At 40.1% G+C, this 20,003-nt stretch overlaps 1 protein-coding gene across 3 annotated transcripts in view; it reads right to left on the bottom strand.

The window, feature by feature from the left end:
- The window catches only part of C3G (C3G guanyl-nucleotide exchange factor), a 310,905-nt gene that overhangs the window by 31,555 nt on the left and 259,347 nt on the right, over positions 1-20,003 (bottom strand). For all 3 annotated transcript variants that reach the window (XM_025303550.1, XM_025303549.1, XM_025303551.1), the window contains one exon: positions 4,622-5,027. In XM_025303550.1, the coding sequence (XP_025159335.1) occupies positions 4,622-5,027 (406 nt within the window). The remainder of the gene's footprint in view (positions 1-4,621; positions 5,028-20,003) is intronic.

Below are 20,003 nucleotides of genomic sequence, written 5' to 3'. Positions count from 1 at the left end.
GTAATAACGGTTTCGCCAGATTTTAGCAGCTCATAATAGATCACATCCTTCTGATCCCACCAAACACAGAGCATTGTCTTCCGTCCATAGCGATTTGGTCTTGCAGTCGATGTCGATGGTTCGCCTGGAGTTACCTATGATCTTTTACGCTTAGGATTCTCAAAATATATCCACTTTTCATCGCCAGTCATAATTCGATGGAGAAATGACTTTCTTTTGTACCTGGCGAGCAGCATTTCGCAAGTAGTTTTTCGGTTTTCCTGTTGTCTTTCATTCAGTTCATGTGGAACCCATTTTCCCATCTTCTGGATCTTTCCCATGGCTTTCAAACGTATGGAGACGGCTTCTCGTGTCACATTTAATTGATCTGCGAGTTGTTGTTGCGTTTGAGCGTCATCCTCATCCAACAATGCTTGCAATTCGCTGTCTTCAAACTTTTTCGGTGGTCTTTCACGTTCTTCGTTTCTCACGTCAAAACCGTCACGTTTGAATTTTTTAAACCACTTAAAGCACTGTGATTTACGAAGAGCATGCTCACCGTAAGCTTTGACAAGCATTCGATGCGATTCTGCAGCAGTTTTCTTCAAATGGTAACAGAAAATCAATGTTGTCCGCAAATCGTAGCTTCCAGGCACAAAATTCGACATGTTCAACGCTATTACAAACTATGCTGTTGTATGAAACTTGTATTGTTGTGAGTTGAAAATTTTTGTCAGATGTCAACAAATGGAAATGACGCCAATGACGCGGTTTGACGGTAATTACATTGATAGCTAGGGCCATCTATGGGCAAATTCCGGTTTCATATTTACAGACCTGGTATTGAGCTAAAAGGAGACTATGTAGAGAAATAAAGATATTTTTTCCCAAATTTTTTGTGTTTTCTTTGTTAGGTTAGGTACTTTTGGGACTACCCTCGTACCTCCCAATCCAAGATATTAAATATTAGGTGTTTCGGTTAATTTCTGTTCGCATTTAGATGGCTCCAGCTGCAAATGTAGCGAACTGTGATAGCTGGAGCTCATATTAAAGATTAGGTATTTTTCAATAGAATTCAGTTCACCAAGGTTTACTTTTGCAAGCAATAATATTGTTTTTAAATCAGTTCAAAGTGGGACGCAATACGTTGTTTTTTCGATATATTCTCCTGCACTACTTTGATATAAAGAAAGCTACAACTGAAGCACATCGAATATTAATGGAAACTTCTGGTGACTCTGTTCCATCAGAAACAACACGCAGAGATTAGTTTTGACGATTCAAAAATGATTTTGATATGGAAGACAAGGAACGTCCAGGTCAGTCAAAAAAGTTCGAAGACGCCAAACTGCAAGCATTATTGGATTAAAATCAATCTCAAACACTCAAGAAATTAGCTGAGGCATTAAATGTTGCAGTTTCAACAGTTTCTGACAGTTTACATGCAATGGAAAAAAATTCAAAAGAAAGAAAAATATGTGCCACATAAACTGACCGAAGCGAACATGCCGAACCGTGTGTCGCTACTGTTTTGATTGTCAGGCAGAAAAAACAAAGTTTTTTGTACCGGATTGTCACTGGTGATAAAAAAGTGATAAAAAGGTGGATCCTATTTTTCTTTAAACGCAAAAAATCAAGGGTAGACCTAAGCTAATCATCCACATCGGCGCCAAAACGTAATATTCATGGTTATAAGACATTGCTCTCTATTTGATGAGATCAAGAAGGTGTTATGTACGTATTATGAATTCTTAAAACCAACTGAAACTGTTACGGCTGACCGGTACCGACAACAATCATACAGTTTGAAGTTAGCGTTAGATAAAAAATTACCACAAATCGCATACAACAAAAGAAAAGTGATTCTGTTGCACAACAATGCCCGGCCACATGTTGCAGAAGTCGTCAAAGAAACTCTGACAGAGCTCGAATGGAAGTTTTTCTTCCGCCATGTATTCTCCAGATCTGATTACCAATTGTTTCGTTTAATGCAGCATGCCTTTCAAGACATACGCTTTTAAAATTACGAAGAAGTCCGAAAGTGGATAGATGAATGGATTGCTTCAAAACCTGAATCGTTTTATCGCCGCGGAATTCATCTCTTACCAGAAAGATGGAAAAAATAATACAAAATGATGGAAAATATTTTGATTGATTAATCAACTCATTTTGCAATTGAAATAAATATATTTTCCAAGCAAAAATAATAACGAAAATTAACCGAAATACCTAATAATTAATCAAATGTGTTTATAAAAAATTTGTCCCATCTTTCACGGAACAATCCCATTTTTTTTTTTAATAAAATGTCCCAAATTTATTCCAAATATCCTGCTTTTTAAATGTCCTCGCAAAAAAAATCTAGAGATAACGGATTTTGTTCCGTTTTTTAATATAACCATGCAACACTCTTGGTGATCAATCTATGAAACATTGTTGACTAATTTCTATTATGATCTATCTATCTATCTATCTATCTATCTATTTCTATATTATTGGCAATACTATGGCGATGCTCTTCTTTTCTTCATGCTTTTTTTGACAATATATTACTTTATCAATTTCCGGTTACATAATACATAGTATTGTTGCTAGCGTTTGTGCTATAATATTTGTTGTTTTTTATCCATATAATGCCGAAAAGTAAATGCAATATAAATGATAATGTTTGAAAAAAATTTTCTTTTACTAAAAAAATAGATGAAAATGCGAGATATCCAAATATCAGAAGAAAAAAATTTTTCGATAGGTCCATAAATCTATTAGGTGTATAAATGAACAATCCAATTTTTTCAGCTACATTCAAGATTTATTTTAAAAGAAAATAAATTAAATTGTTCAATCAAAGTATTCGCCGTTGCTTTCTATAACTTTAAGCCATCTTTCAGACAGCTGATAAATTCGATCTCAGAAAAATGTTACGTCTTTGAATACGATAAAGTCGTCAAGCCATTTTCGGATCTCATCCACTGATTGAAAGTGCATATCGGACAAGGCGTCGACCGGACGCATCGACCGGAACAAGTGATAACCGAATGGAGCAATGTCTGGTGAATACGCCGGGTGCTGCAAGACGTCCCAGCCAAGACTCATTATGGTGTCTTTTGTATTGGAAGCAATGTATGACCTGGCGTTGTCATGCAACAATTTCACTGGACGTTCTCTTTTGCCAGTATACGGGCGTTTTCGTTCCAATTCTTGACTCAAGCAGATTGACGTTGGTAGCAGTCCGCAGTAACTGTTTCGCCCGGTTCCAACAACTCATAATAAAGCACGCTCTTGATATCCCACCAAATGCAGAGAAGAACCTTCTTTCCGAAGCAATTGGGTTTTGCGACCGATTTTGATGATTCGTCGGGATTTACCCATGACTTTCTGTGTTTCGGATTGTCATAAAGTATCCATTTCTCATCGCCCGTAACGATTTTCCACAAGAAAGACTTTCGACGCTGCTTATTGAGAAGAGAAAAACACGCTGCCACTCATTGATTTTTGTTGGTTTCAGTGAGTTCATGCGGAACCCATTTTCTTTATTTCTGGATCTCTCCCATCTCATGTAGGCGTTTGGAAATCGTTTGCTGCGTTACTTCCAACTGTTCTGCAAGCTCTTTTTGTGTTTGTGCCGAATTCTCAACGAGCAGTTGTTCCAAATCATCATTATCGTACTTCGGAGGGCCTCCAGGGCGTTGTTTGTCGATTAGACTGAAATTATCGCTTTTAAACCGCTTAAACCAAAATACACATACATCGTACGATACAACACCTTTGCCGAGAAAGGAACAAATCGATTCGCACGCTCTTGCAGCATTTTTTCCTTGTTGGAATTCGTAAAGAATGCAGTGTCGGATATGCACCTTATCTGTTGCCATTTTCGACTGTACTGAACTGAATACTTTTGAAGGTTATGTTGGGCCTTTCGCCCAACCATGTTCTTTTTAATAGCTATATGTCAACATTGCATAATCACAAAAAAGCGGGAAAATCTATTCAATTTAAAATTGATTTCATAACTGCATAAAATAATTTGGATTATTCATTTGTACATCTAATAATAAATATTCTGATAAATCTAAAATATAAACTTGACTATTATGTATATTTTAAGAGTATAGTTTTTCTGATTAGGTGTGTTTGTGATTATTGTGTGTGTTAATTCATTTTTAAAATGTGATTAGTGTGTGTTAATTCATTTTTAAAATGAAATTTATGTTAGTTAATGTAGGTATCTTTATACCACTATCTTATTTAAAGCGTAACATAGAGTATATAGTAGATTTATTTTTGGTTTTCTTCACTTCTAACATGTCCTGTTCTTTTACAAAATGTCCCAAGTTTTTAAAGTAAAAATTTGGAAATATTCCACTAAAAAAAAAAAGGAAACAGGAAACTTAATTTATAGTGATTTCATTTTTTGTATGTCTAACTACGTACATAAAATCATTCTACGAAAAGGAAACCGAATGGGCGGGATCAATTCACGCGTAATCAGGATAAGTGAAAAGTGAGAAATTCCGTTATGTGATTGATGTCCTGCATACAAGCGTTATTGCACGTTGTATTAGATATCCTGTGCAATTCGTCAACGTCAGGGAAATTCGACGGACAGAATTCTACTTCTACAGCAGAATTGAAAATCGCTTACCTGTTCTCATAGAGCAGGTAAGATTTCAATGCATTGTGTATGGTGGTAACAGTATCAAGGACAATGGTGCCGTTCCCGGGCAGCATTTCGAGCTTCTTCTTTGATACGACATCCCGGAAGTGGAGCAGTGCCAGCTGCACCTGCCGCACGTGAATGTGCAGGTCGCGTAGGGGATTTTTATCCAGAGCGCTGCCGGAATCGTTGCAGCCCGGGGCGTTCTTGTCACGCGGCGTACGTGGTGACGAGGGCGAGGCGGCCCTCGTGGCCGCCCCGCTGCCTCCGCCGCCGCTACCGCTACCGGGAGAACGCATGTGGGAGAGCTTCTCCAGAAAGTCCTCCTTGAAGGAGCGCGCACGACGCGCTAGTTTACCGCCGCGCGCCTTCCCGCCGGAGCGCTCCTCGACTTCTACAACAGAAAACGTTCGATTGGCCCGTTAGAAAATCGTAGAATCACATCGCTTTGATCTATATTTTCTTTACTGCCTTAATAAAACTAGAATTTTAACGCATTGATTGCCATGATGATTTTCGTGATTATAAACGTGAAAATAAAGATCCCTAGTGGTCCGTTGATTGATATTAGAAGCGAAAAAATATACGCTAAAAAATCTTGCAAAATAAAAATTATTCTTATTAAATTAAAAATAAAATGAAAGAAATTCTAGTAAAATAAAATTAATAATAAAATGAAAACATTTTTGTAATAAAATCAAAAATAAAACAAAAATTTTGTAAAATAAAATTAAAAATTAAATGAATTCTTGTAAAATATAAAATAAAAAATAAGAATTTCTTATTGAAATAAAAAAACCAATATTCACGTATAAAACGATACTTATAATCGATTGTGCAATTTGTAAGATATTCTGAAAGTGTTTCTTTTAATGTAATTAATCAATAAATAATTGTATAATTAACGTGGCCTGTAGCTTTTAGGTATATTATTTCGTTATATTAATTTAAAAATTTTTTTTGGTCATTGGAGCAAAAGAATTTTTTGGACTATTTTACAAATCTACTCGACTGATTATAAATACTATTTTATGTATGATTATAAATTTTATGTATGATTATAAATACTATTTTATGTATGACATACGTTGTCAATATCAATGATATACATATCAAGTAAAAGTTATTAACAAAAGAAGTTTCATAAATACAGCCTATTTTCTTAACACAGTAATCGTATATTAAAAAATGTCAAACAGTACATATGAATGAAGAAGAAGCGGAGCCCCTTCTTCTAAACCTCTTTCCCAAAAAAGATCTAACCTAATCCAATTTATACAGGGTATCCGGGATCTTTTGGAAACGAAAAATTGTGAAAATTAATCAGATTAAACTGAGAAGAAAAGTCAAATACTATTTTGCGAAAATATTTATTAAGTTAATATATATTATTTATTATTATTTATTATTTATTATTATTATTTATTATTTATAAGTAAATATTTATTAAGTCAATAGTTATTAAGTTATTAATGATTGAAAATGACTACATCTAGAGGCTCTTTTAACACTGCTATCTGGTGGCATCATGTTGGTATCATGTGAAAATTTTCGCACAAATGCCACTGACACCACATTGGTGTCACGTGCAAAACGAACAAATGTCGAGATATTGAGATACTGATATTAGATATTGATATTGAAATTAGTGAAACAAGACGTTTTACGATCTCTCGAAAAACGCCGATGACAGGCGGCAGGATCTACACAAGACCTACCGGCACCAGCCAAAAGAATGTTGGACACACGTACGGACGCCAAAGTATTAAAAATTATTTTTTTTATTTTTTTATTTTTTTTTATTTTTTTTATTTCGTAGCAAAATAGTGTATCATAGAACTGCAAACAACTTTAATTTATCTAGGAATATATCATATAAGTTTATTCATATAGGTTAGAGACTATCAACATGAAATTTCAAGATGCTCGAAAGTTGACCCAGCTACTGTTAAATCAAATTTTTCTCTCTTTTCGTAATCATAATATTTCACATCTTTTAACTTTAGCACCGATGCGCTTATCACGATAAGATTTCCGTCTTCCATCGGCAAACTTTTAGCGCTTACTTAGACCATATTTAAAGAAAGAACATCCTCTTGACACATAAATTCGTAAACATACTTCTACATAGCTTCTATAATATTATAATAATAAAGTGATGTTGTCGGCAAATACTTCTTTATAAGGCAATCATTGCTGGTAGAATAAAGACGTATATTTAACAGCGACTATCCAAATGTCTAATAAAACTCAAGGAAAAATATCTACATTTTAAAAGAAAGTCTTGGCGGTTTCTTTTCATTGCTTTTTTCACAATAAATGTGCAGGTATTTCTTAAATCCAATGTTTTAGAAATTTGACTCGTGTATGCATGTGTGGGGGGAGGGGGGGCATTCTATGAAATTCGTATAAACATTTGGTTTTAAAAGCCTCGTTTCAGAAATAAAAAAATTTTCTGTAATATCATTTAATTAAGAGTCTAAAAGTGGGATAAATAAAATACTAAAAAACTAGTAAAAAACATATTTTCATTGGTGTATGTAGTAGGGGTGTACAAAAGTTTCCATCGTTCACACATATAGATGACATTATGTATTATTCACATGAAAGTTGCGACGCATTTTTGTTAGATTAGGTCAGTATTGGTCAACCTGCATAGAAACTGATGCGTAAGTCCTCAAAAGTCATATTTATTGACACAAACATTTTTAATTCGTCATATTTATTGACATAAACATTTTTAATTCGTATCAAGATGGAAATCGATAAGACGTATATTCGTCGTTGTATGTCTTTTTTACTTCATCAGTGCAAAATAGCTGCCAAAGCAACCAGAATCATTTGCAAAATTTATAGTGAGATAGCTGAAAGTTATGTCGTGAGTGGTTTCGGCGCTTTAAAAATGGCAATTTTGACTTGAAAGACAAGAAGCGTGCCGGACGACCGCGAGAGATGTGTTCGAATGATTTATCATGTGTTCGGATGAAATATGTTTATCTTAGAAACGATTTGACCAATAAATTTTATCAGATACCATGAACGAGCTTTTAGGTAACTAAATATGGTAAACTATCCTATTCATCCGTATTCTCGATTTCCGTTATTTTACTATTAACACTATGCCGTCCGGTGACACCAGGTTGATGTCGCGTGCAAAGCTATTGAAATGCCGAGATATTGAGATATCGATATTAGATATTGATATTCAGATTAGTAAAACAAGACGTTTTACGATCTCTCGAAAAACGCTGGCGACAGGCGGTAGGATCTACATAAGACCTACTGGCGCCAGACAAAAGAATCTTGGTCACACGTGCAGATGTCAAAGTGTTAATTGATAGCTTGAAAATTTGCGTACTAATTTGCAAAATGGTAAAGGACTTTTTTCTTCAGAGTGAAACCTAACCTACAGCTTTAATCGATGACTGAATTCTTAAATATGTAGTAAATAAATGCACAATTGGAGACTTATATATGTTTCATCTCATCTTATTGATATTCTTTACCGGCCAGACAATCGATTTTTCAAACGTAATTAATTCTATTTTATATGCAACATTAATACGTGGAAATATTATAATGCCAGTTGCCAGCGACCGTGTCATCATTCGATGTATTACCAGACAGATCAAAACGTGCAAGGATATCATTGATGTTAATATTAAAAACCATAAATTACTAGGTGCGCAACTAAGTTTCCGGGTTTTTTTGATCAATGAAAAATGGAAAATTTCAAGAGAAATACAAAAAATGGTTTATTCAAAGTATCGTCCTTCGCTAGCTACACATTTTTGTCATCTCTCTGGCAATACATGAATACCGCGACGATAAAACGACGCGTCTTTGGACCGAAACCATTCATCCAACCAATTTTGCGCTTCTTCGAAATTGGCCAAGTGTTGCCCAACCAAGCGCCATCAACCGGAACAAGTGATAATCAGAAGGGGCCAGGTCTGGCGAATACGGCGGGTGCGGTAGCAGATCCCATTTCAGCGCTTTGATGGTGTCCTGGATGATGGAAGTGCGATGACACGGAGCATTGTCGTGCTGCAATATCACTCGTTCATGTCTCGTGTCCCATTCTGGCCGTTTTTCGAGCAATGCATGGTTCAAATTGATCAGTTGTTGTCGGTAGCGATGCCCATTGACCGTTTCGCCCGGCTTCTTTTCAGCAGCTTATAGTACACGATTCCTTTCTGGTCCCACCAAACGCAGAGCATTGTCTTCTTTTCGAAGCGATTTGGTCGTGCCGTCGATGTTGATGCTTCGCCAGTAGATGAAAGCCACGATTTTTTGCGTTTGGAATTCTCGAAATATATCTACTTCTCATCGCCAGTAACAATTCGATGCAGGAAACTCTTTCTTTCATGCCGCAAAAGCAAAATTTCGAAAGTGGCCCTTCGATTTTCCATCTGTCTCTCAGTCAACTCATGCGGCACCCATTTTCCTTCCTTTTGTATTTTTCCCATAGCATGTAAACGTTTGGAAATACCTTGGCGGGTCATGTTTAATGTCTCCACAAGTTGATCTTGTGTTTGCGTATCATCTTCATCCAATAACGCTTGCAGATCGACGTCCTCAATTGTTTTTGGTCTTCCGGAGCGCTCTTTGTCCTCAGTGTCGAAATCGCCACTTCTGAAGCGTTTAAACCAATTTTCACAGGTAGTTTTCGATGATGCATGTTCGCCGTAGGCCTCCTTAAGCAAACGATGTGCTTCAGCTGCACTTTTTTTCAAGTTAAAGCAGAAAAGCAAAGATTCCTGCAAATGCTGTTTATTTGGCACAAAACTTGACATCTTCGTTGTTAGAAAAAATATTTTTGCGTTGCGATATGTGTTGGTATTACGACTGGTTATTATTATGAGATGTCCAAGCTATAAAAAAACACAACTTCAGACATATATGTCGACTACATGTGTCGTTATCGCCATCCATGTGTGAAACCCGAAAACTTAGTTGCGCACCTAATATTTATCACATTAAAAATTCGTAAAAGGACGAAAATCCCTTTCCCTCATTTTATTCGTTCTCATTGCACTTTATTTAATCCCTGTCACGTTCCCAACGGTTAATTACTGATCCTCTTTCCAATGATACTGCAGGAGAAATATGTCACGGAGGAAAAGCCGCATCAGTCAATCGGTCGCGATCGTTTTATGATCATTTGTTGTACCATATTGGAATAAAAAAATGTAAATTATCTCATATGCACATACATAAAGAAAGAAACATGGCCTCATCCTCTTCTAATGTACAAGAGATATTTCCTTGGGTGTAGCAGGCTCCGTGTACGAATGATGGTACATGGAGTAAATGCATTTGGTATCTAATTATTGTATCAGTATTTAACAATAATAAACATTAGTCAACATTAGTCAACATTAGTCGTTTAAATCAAACTCGATTTACATACGAGGTACATCCAGAAAGTAAGAATACAACAATTGTTTAAAATCGAAAAATGAATATATTTTATTGAAATTTACATGATATGCCAAAATATGTTATTATTTCTCCACATAATCGCCATTGAGGTCAATGCACTTTTGAAGCCTGGGCACCAACTTTTGTATACCCTCGTCGTATATCGTTCGCTCCACCTCCTAAAGCCACTTTGTCACAGTCTGCATGATCTCTTCATCGTTCGAAAAGCACTGTCCACGTAAGAACTCCTTCAATTTATTGAAAAGATGGTAATCCGAGGGTGCCAAGTCAGGGGAGTAGGGTGGGTGAGTCACAATGTCCCATCCAAACGACACGAGCAGGTCTTGAGTGAGCCGGGCGGTATGAGGTCTGGCGTTGTCCTGAAGGAGGGACACACTACGAGTCAGCATTCCCCTCCTTTCGTCTTTGATTTTTTTTCTCAACTTCTTTAGGGTCTCACAATATGCAGCAGCATTGATGGTAGTCCCTTTGGGCATGAAATTGACCAACAAGAGTCCTTTCCGATCTCAAAACACGGACGCCATGATTTTCCTCTCTGAAGGTTGAACTTTGAATTTTTGGAGGATGGAGAATGGGTATGGCGCCACTGCAGAGACTGTCTTTTTGACTCAGGAGTATAGTGACACACTCACGTTTCGTCGTGAGGAACCCAATGACTGAACGAATCTCACACCTGCTGTAGGTGGAGCGAACAGAGGACGCACTGATTGACGTATTAGGCTGCTGCGACGACATCTCGTAACTGACTGAGGCGCTCGATGGCTTATTTTGACCATTACGAACCCCTCTACACGTCACGGGTGCCAACTTTGCAACAACAAAATCCCTACGTCTTACGCAGCCCTTTTATTCTTACTTTCTGGATATATCTCGTACATTTTAATGCAAATTTTCGTTGTTTCCCAACAGATGGTGTTATCTTAACCTTTTTGCATCGGGCAATATTATAGCCAACTTCATCGTGAAGCTCCACCATTAGGCTCGAAGTGACAGTATATATTATTCCGCCGAACCGTTAACAACATATTTTTTCATAGCGTTAAACATGTCGAATTTCATGCCAAAAAAAGAGTATTTGCGGGGAATTTTACTGCATTACTTTTTTTAAAAAAAATCTGCAGCTGATAATTCTTCACATATAATTCTTGTGGAAACTTACGGCGACCATGCTCTGTCGGAAACAACATGCAGAGATTGGTTTAGACGCTTTAAAAATAATTATTTTGATGTTGAAGATAAAGAACGCTCTGGCGCACCGAAAAAGTTTGAAGACGAAGAATTGGAAGCATTACTCGATGAAGACCCATGTCAGACGCAAAATGAACTTGCAGAATCATTAGGAGTTGATCACACAACAGTTGCCAAACGTTTAAAAGCATTAGGAATGATTCAAAAGCAAGGAAATTGGGTGTCGTATTAATTGAAGCTGAGAGACGTCGAACGACGTTCTTTCACATGTGAACAGCTGCTTCAACGGCAGAAAAGGAAAGGTTTTTTGCATCGTATCGTGACTGACAATGAAAAATGGATACACTACGATAACCCGAAGCGTAGAAAATCGTGGGATAAACCCGGCCATGCATCAACATCGACGGCAAAGCCGAATATCCATGGTTCCAAGCTCATGTACATGTATTTAGTGGGATCAACTGGGTGTAGTATATTATGAGCTCCTAAAACCCAACGAAACCATCACGGGAGATCGCTATCGACTACAATTGATGCGTTTAAGCCGAGCATTGAAGGAAAAACGGCTGCAATATGAGGAGAGACACGACAAAGTAATTTTGCATGACAACGCTCAGCCACATGCAGCAAAACCGGTTAAAACCTACTTGGAAACGCTCAAATGAGAAGTCCTACCCCACCCGCCGTATTCACCGGACATTGCTCCTTCCGATTACCACTTGTTCCGATCGATGACTCATGGCCTGGCTGAGCAGCACTTCCATTCTTATGAAGATGCAAAAAAATGAGTCGATTCGTGGATAACCTCAAAAGATGAGTCGTTCTTTCGACATGGTATTCGTATGCTGCCAGAAAGATGGAAGAAAGTAGTGGCTAGCAATGGACAATACTTTCAATGACATGTTCTTTGCTAATTTTTTTAAATAAAGCATTCATTTTCATGAAAAATAGCGAGAACTTATTCAAGTCCCCAATATATTATTGATACAAACCAAGATTTAGGTTAACTTTTCTTAACCAGATATTACTAGCAATTAAATTTTTAAACGTCATTAGTAGAAACAGGCATAAGAAACGTTTACATAGTCAGCCATTTTGCACGTGATCATGCCAATTCCTTGCATCGCACACGTTGATTTGCACGTCTCCTTCCATTAATTCGATATTTTACGTAGTTCATCGGAAAATGCGAAAAACGAAGGCTTTTTATATACACTCAAACGCAAAAAACCCGGTACACTAAAAATTTGGGAAAAAATTACAAAATTTCAAATGATCATAACTTGGTAAATAATGAAGATACAAATATGCGCAGAAATGCAAAATGAAGCTTGAAACGTCCTCTTTAAGAATATCTGAATGGCAATTATGCTCGGCCATTTTTTTCAAAATGGCGGATGATAAAGTGAGAGGATGCAAAATTGATAATCAAAGGTCTGTGTTTGCGATGGTGCATGGTGTGCATCAGGTATCGCAGCGTAATGGGACCAAATGCACATGAAAGTATAGAGTGTTATCTTTAAAATGCTACTTTACCGAGCTCGATGTGATCATTTTTCACTGAGTTGTTCCAAATTTTGCTAAAAATGCGGTTTTCTTGTTAAATTTGCATAATTCAGTGAATAAGTATCGCATCAAGCTCTATAACGAAGTATTTTAAAGAAAACATTCTATACTTTTAGGTACTTTTCGTCCCATTGAGCTGCGACACTTACTTTGCTCCATGCGCCGTCGCACGCTCGAACCTTTTTTTAGCAACTTTTCATGTTCTCCTTTTTATCACCCGCCATTTTGAAAAAATATCGTTGCGCACAATTTCGATAGATCTTTCGAAAAGTACGGTTTCAAAGCTTTCAAACCGTTTTTGAAATTTGCTGCTAGGATATTTAGGTGTCGAGATATTCAATTTCGAATTTGCAACAAATGTCGATTCAGCGAGACTTAAGGGGCTAAAAGGCTCTGCGGTTCGTTTGGCTCTTTCATAATTTCAATAGCTGTGTTCATGTTTCTCTATATAATAATTTACATAACCTGCACAATATATTCAATGATTTGCATTTATTATTTTGAAAGCCAGGGAAATGAAAATAAAATTCAATTTAGGTTCTTCATTTTGCGTAATCGATATTACGTAATAAAGATGAATTGCGTTTTAAGATACCGCTGTCATTAGCTCAAATTATGGTTGTAAGTCTTCCCAAAATAAACCGCATGGAGTTTTACTGGTAGGAAAAGTCCCATTATATGTAGTGTGTGTGTGTGTGTATGTGTTTGTATACCACAAGGATAAGGACCCCGTGGTTCGTCAGCTCCACAGTATTTCAAGATTTCACACCCTCCTTGTGGTGTGTGTGTGTGTGTGTGTGTGTGTGTGGTGTTACAGCAAAGATAAGGACCACACAGTTCGTCACTCCTGCAGTAATTAATGACTCCAAACCCTCTCTGCTGTGTGTGTGGTGTGTGTGTACTAATAGTGGGTATGACTGCCTCGTGCGCGTATTACCTCATTCATACGATCAGGTATACTCCTTATTAGTCTTTTAATTTCATCCTGCGTAATTGTATTCCATTCGTTTTCGAGAATTATTCGCAGTTCTCGCAGTGACTGAGGAGCAGGTACGTGATTTCGTACTTTCCTGCCGAGGTTGTCCCATAAGTGTTCGATTGGATTTAAATCTGGACTATTTGCTGGCCAATCGAGTCGATTTATGCCAACTTCATCGAAGAAATCAAGCACTCTTCTCGCAGTGTGTGGTCGAGCATTGTCTTGCATAAACAAGAAGTTCTCTCCGATGAAGGGTGCGTACGGAACAACATACGGAATGAGTATGTCTTCCACGTATACATCTGCGTTCATATTCTTGTCAAAAAAGTGCAGATCTGTATGAGCATTAGCTGAAATTCCTGCCCAAATCATTACAGAGTACACTCCATTGTAGCTATTGCCTCTCACTTACCGTACAGTCTGCAAATCGTTCTCCACCGCGACGATAAACTCGTTCTCGTCCATCTGGAGAATAGACACAAAAACGAGATTCATCGCTAAAGAGTACTTTGCTCCAGTCTGCGTAAGTCCAGTCTCTATGCTCAACTGCAAAATTGAGTCGAGCTACGCGATGGTGACATTTAAGCAAAGGTACAGCTGCTGGCCTGCGCGAAAGCAGATTTTGTTCCTTTAATCTTCTCCGAACGGTGTTAACGGATACATTAATGTTGCGGACATCCCTTAAATTGTTTCTAATTTGAACAGATGTTCGATGTCTATCTCTTAACGAATTTGAAACAATAAATCGGTCATCATTGTGATTGGTACATCGAGGACGTCCCGAACCAGGCCTTCTATGGAAAGAATTGGTTTGTAAGTACCTGGCATAAGCGCGTTGCACAGTTGACACTGACAAATCAAGTGCCTGAGCAACGTACCTTCGACTTCTGCCATCTTCAATTAAAGCAATAACTTGAGCAGCCTTTTCAGGATTTATCGTCGCCATAATCGACGCAATAATTTCGATGCGAAACAATCAATTATGGTTTAAATTGATGAAGTTGCACGAAGCAACGCGCCTCGAAAGGAAAAGATCACGGAAAAAGAAAAGTCGCACGAGGCAGCGCTTATCGGAGTGAACACGTTCGGAAAAGGAAAATTGTTTGTCTTTGTTTATTGCCTTGGCACATACATTTAAGAAAAATCCAGTCAAGCCAGGCGTTAAAGCCCGACGCACCGACAGAATCTCAGTCAAGCCAGAACGTAAGCCTGGCGTACTGACAAACTCGCGAAGTCCAGCGTACAAGAGATAGTGCCACTATCGGCGGTGGACCGTACGAAGGCCAAAAGCTGTACGAAGGCAATCTCTGATCGTCTCCGCGGGCACTCTTATATGCCCTGAGCAGCTCGAACTCGCGTGCGAGCCGAGGGGCTCGAGCGCGCGACAACCCAGATCGCCGCGTCGCGGCGGCTCCGTGGACTAGGAGCGCCAGGGAATTTCGACGTTCAGGTGGCGTCCAGCGACTCGGCATCCCGCGCGCCGGGTCACCGCGAACTCAGGCGCGATCCTGAACAGCATATTCAAGCTGTGTACCATAATGGCCAATCGTACGGAGAAGGTAGAGAGCTAGGGACAGCTTCGCGAACTAAAGTGTATACCACAGTGATCATGCGTAACTGAAGGGTAAAGAATGATAACTTTTGATAAAAATTAAATTTCCAATTCGCAAAATTGTGTAAATTATTGTATAGAGAATAATGAACGCGGCTATTGAAATTATGAAAGAGCCAAACGAACCGCAGAGCCTCTTAGCCCCTTAAGCCTCGCTAAATCGACATTTGTTGCAAATTCGAAATTGAATATCTCGACACCTAAATATCCTAGCAGCAAATTTCAAAAACGGTTTGAAAGCTTTGAAACCGTACTTTTCGAAAGATCTATCGAAATTGTGCGCAACGATATTTTTTCAAAATGGCGGGTGATAAAAAGGAGAACATGAAAAGTTGCTAAAAAAAGGTTCGAGCGTGCGACGGCGCATGGAGCAAAGTAAGTGTCGCAGCTCAATGGGACGAAAAGTACCTAAAAGTATAGAATGTTTTCTTTAAAATACTTCGTTATAGAGCTTGATGCGATACTTATTCACTGAATTATGCAAATTTAACAAGAAAACCGCATTTTTAGCAAAATTTGGAACAACTCAGTGAAAAATGATCACATCGAGCTCGGTAAAGTAGCATTTTAAAGATAACACTCTATACTTTCATGTGCATTTGGTCCCATTACGCTGCGATACCTGATGCACACCATGCACCATCGCAAACACAGACCTTTGATTATCAATTTTGCATCCTCTCACTTTATCATCCGCCATTTTGAAAAAAATGGCCGAGCATAATTGCCATTCAGATATTCTTAAAGAGGACGTTTCAAGCTTCATTTTGCATTTCTGCGCATATTTGTATCTTCATTATTTACCAAGTTATGATCATTTGAAATTTTGTAATTTTTTCCCAAATTTTTAGTGTACCGGGTTTTTTGCGTTTGAGTGTATTTTGACCCATTCTATTCGCACATGAGTTTCGTCGCGTATGTGATGGGCATCCTATATAGTTCTTCAGCTGAAATTGACATTTGTAATTCTGTTTGTATGTATGTGTGTCTAGTTATTTCAGAAAATTATCTGCTACACATTGCCACATATACGGTACGCGCACACATCGAACTTCAAACCATAGCACGGTTGCAACGTCAACCCGATGCACATGTGTGCGTACGACAAGTGCCGGTTGCATATCACCAGGCGCATCGCCGCTTCCTTTTTCCAGAGACAAGGGAAGGAGGGAAGGAGGGAGGGAGAGGGAGAGAAAGAGAGAGAGAGTGTGTGTGTGTGTGTACGTGTGTGTGCCATATGTGTGTATGTGGCTAATGCCAGCTGTGCACTTGAATTAAAACGAAAACACGCGGCGGGTGCACCGGTGCGCCGGACGTGTAATGTGTCTGCGGTGTTACAGCCGGATGTAAGTACCCGGGAAACGTTTTCTCCCTCGCCCGACTTGCGCTCGGGAGAAACGAATACCAAAAGTAACCAACCTCGCTTTTTTTACGCCGCCTGATAGTTCGTTTGTTGCGCGGCGAATCGACAATCGATAACGCCTCTTCCTATTCCCTCTCTTCTCTCCCGTCGCTCGATTCCGAACGTTACGTATACGAAGAATTGATCGAAGCTTATCGGGTTATAACGCACGCAGGACGAGTTTTTAATCTTTTTTAAGGTTATTTAGTGGCCACGCGAACAGCCTAATGAAATATTAAAAAGTCAATTTAGTGATAACGATGAAATAATGTCCTGTCGCCGGGCGCCTGCACGTGAAAAAAGGTAAGAAAGGAGATTCCACCACGGTCGTATATTTGAGTTTTATGCGCGATTTTTGTTTATTTTTCCATTTGGAAACGAGACACGGACACACAGACGAAGTTATATGCACACACATGATACGTTTTAAATTTAATTCACGAACCAATAGCAAGCCAATCGAGTTTCGACAAACTTACACAGCGATATGGAAAGCGTCGACATCAATATATTGAAGGGAAAAAGGAAGGAAGAGAGAGAGAGAGAGAGAGAGAGAGAGAGAGAGAGAGAGAGAGAGAGAGAGAGAGAGAGAGAGAGAGAGAGAGAGAGAGAGGAGGGGGGAAGGGAATAACGTTCGGTTTATTAAATAATTTATCACGGCAATATTTTTTTCGGCTATCATTGCGCCTGATGGATTAATTGCAATTGCAATACAGCCGTGTCCGCATAGGGCCATTTCGACTAGCGTCAAAAGTAATGAAAGCAATAAAGATCGTGAGAATGAACTTCGTGAATTTATTACGCCGCATAAATTTCCTTGGAAAACTTCACTGTGTTTCGCGAGCAACGCCGCTTTTGTAGGCGAAATTATTGCAAGAAGCTCGAGTGCGTTTAGGCGGGGGTTTATGGGCCGTCGTGAGCTTAAAACAGATTTCAACGACTAATATATTAAAAATACGTCTTACGCTAGTAGCGAGCCGTTATACGAAAACTGTGCTATCAAGTGAGGTATATGCTTTGGGAATATCCCTATGAAATGAGATGAAAGTCGTTTGTGGACGAAAGTACTCTCTAAATTTCTCGGAGCAAGAACTCACTCAAAACGAGTGAAAAAACACTCAAAGCGACGGAGAAATTACTTCCATTCGAAATCACAAGAGCGACTGTTTCACTCAAAGCGTAAAATGGATTCTTAATCTGTGCACAGGGAGAATATTATTCATATACTGTATCGTCTTCAGGAAAGATATAATTAATATCTACACTGTAGTTTCGTTTCTCTTTTTTTAATTTGGTTGTTTATAACAATTATGTATCGGCTCAGGTCGTGGTAATGTCTCAAGGTGTTATACCTGTGGTCATGACAACGCCTCAAAGCCTTCTAACTTCTTTCTTATGACGTACGACTCGCGATGTTCCGCGACGCAGGACGCGGATCACGCGCGCATTTGTCATTGGTCGAAGGGAGTGACTCCGCCCAATATAGTCGCGCGATCGGCTCACGCTATAAACATGTTTTAACACGCCGCTGCGTGTTCGCCCGAGTCGAAGACAACAAAGCGAACTATAGTCTGCAACGATCACATTATACAAATTTGCTTTCTTCCAGGCAAATCTTATACGACTCTAATTATTCACACAACATACTCCCCTCGTTGAGAGAGAAGCGATCAACTATTTATATGTGTTATATGTTATCTACGCATTATACAGATCATTATACGCATTATATCTTATTTATGCATGTATATTATCGTAACGCATATATATTACTTATTATCACATATGTTGTATGCATGTTTTATTATCACAACGCATATGTATCATTTATTATCGCATATTTTTACGTATATTTACATATGTTTATGTATGTTTACATATGTTTATGTATATCTACGTATGTTTACGTATATTTACGTATGTACGTTCTGTATTGCATCTTACACGCAAGTCTTTCGTGTAGCGTGGCCCTCGCTGGGGGATGCTCGCCGGAGGAAATTTCCTCTGGCGAGATGAGCGTCTTCCAGCGAGGAATAGGCGCAATGGTGGTGCGGTGTCCGCTGGTGGCAGCCGCTAAGGTCGCCGCCGCGGAGCGGGTCTCAGTCGGTTGGACCCGTGCCGGGGTGACGGCGCTGCCCGCTCGCGCAACGCTGTGCTTCCGTTGTTTGGAACGGGGGCACGTACGCGAGCGGTACACGAGCGCCGTCGACCGCAGCGGTATGTGCTACCGCTGCGGTAACCCCGGCCACCGCGCCAAGGGATGCGTGGAGGCGGTGCGCTGTCCGGTGTGCGCCGAGGCAGGCAGGCCCTCCGGTCACAAGATCGGAGGACCTGCCTGCAAACCCCCTCCTGGAGGGAAGAGAAAAGGAAGAAAGAAGGAGGGGGAAGGAGAGGAAGAGAGGCTGAAGAAGAAGGACCGAGACGGGGCAGAGGCCCGAACTGCCACCGTCGGGGAACTTCGGGATTCAACGCCGCTCAGGGAGGAGGCTAGAACAGCCTCCTCCCCGCCGAGGGAAAAGGAGGCCGGGATAGTTCCAACGCCGCTCACTCTAGAGGAAAAGGGGGCAGGGGAGGACTCCCACTCCCACTTCCTAAACCTCATCGACTTCGATTGGGAGCTGGAGGAAGGAACCCTACCCCGAAGGAAGAGGAGAGGGGAGGAGGAAGATGACAGGACCGAGGACGGCTTGGAGATGGACGCCCAGGCGACAAAGGTGAGGAGAGTAGAGCCCTTGGGCCCACTCCCAACGGATGTAGGAAAAGGGGAGTCGGTGGGAGCGCTGCTCCTGACTCCCCTACAGGTTGGCTCCCCCTCGTACCCCCCAGAGGAGGAGACCACGCAAGTAGGGACCCCCCATATCTCCGCGGAGACACCCGCATTAGAGGCCACCACGGCCGAAACCCCCTCCGGGGAGACCGAGACGGCAGAGCCGTCGGAAGTCTTCCACGAGGAGGGGGTTGAAGTAGGCAGCCCGGAGGAGGCGTGAAAGGCTTAGCCTTCACGCTACTCCGGGCCCTACAGGCCAACCTCGGCCGCGGCGCCCGGGCTCAGGATCTCTGCTTGCAGAGAATGGCTGAGCTGGGCGTCGGGCTGGGGGTGGTTGCCGAGCCGTACTGGATGCCGGTACCAGGTCCGAACTGGTTCGGCAGCCCGGACGGCTCGGTGGCCATGGTGGCG

Source organism: Harpegnathos saltator, unplaced genomic scaffold (assembly GCF_003227715.2).
Source record: "Harpegnathos saltator strain DR-91 unplaced genomic scaffold, Hsal_v8.6 scaffold556, whole genome shotgun sequence".
Lineage (NCBI taxonomy): Eukaryota > Metazoa > Arthropoda > Insecta > Hymenoptera > Formicidae > Harpegnathos > Harpegnathos saltator.
The sequence above is the reverse complement of the archived record's forward strand: the minus strand, read 5'-3'. Positions and strand labels throughout refer to the sequence as shown.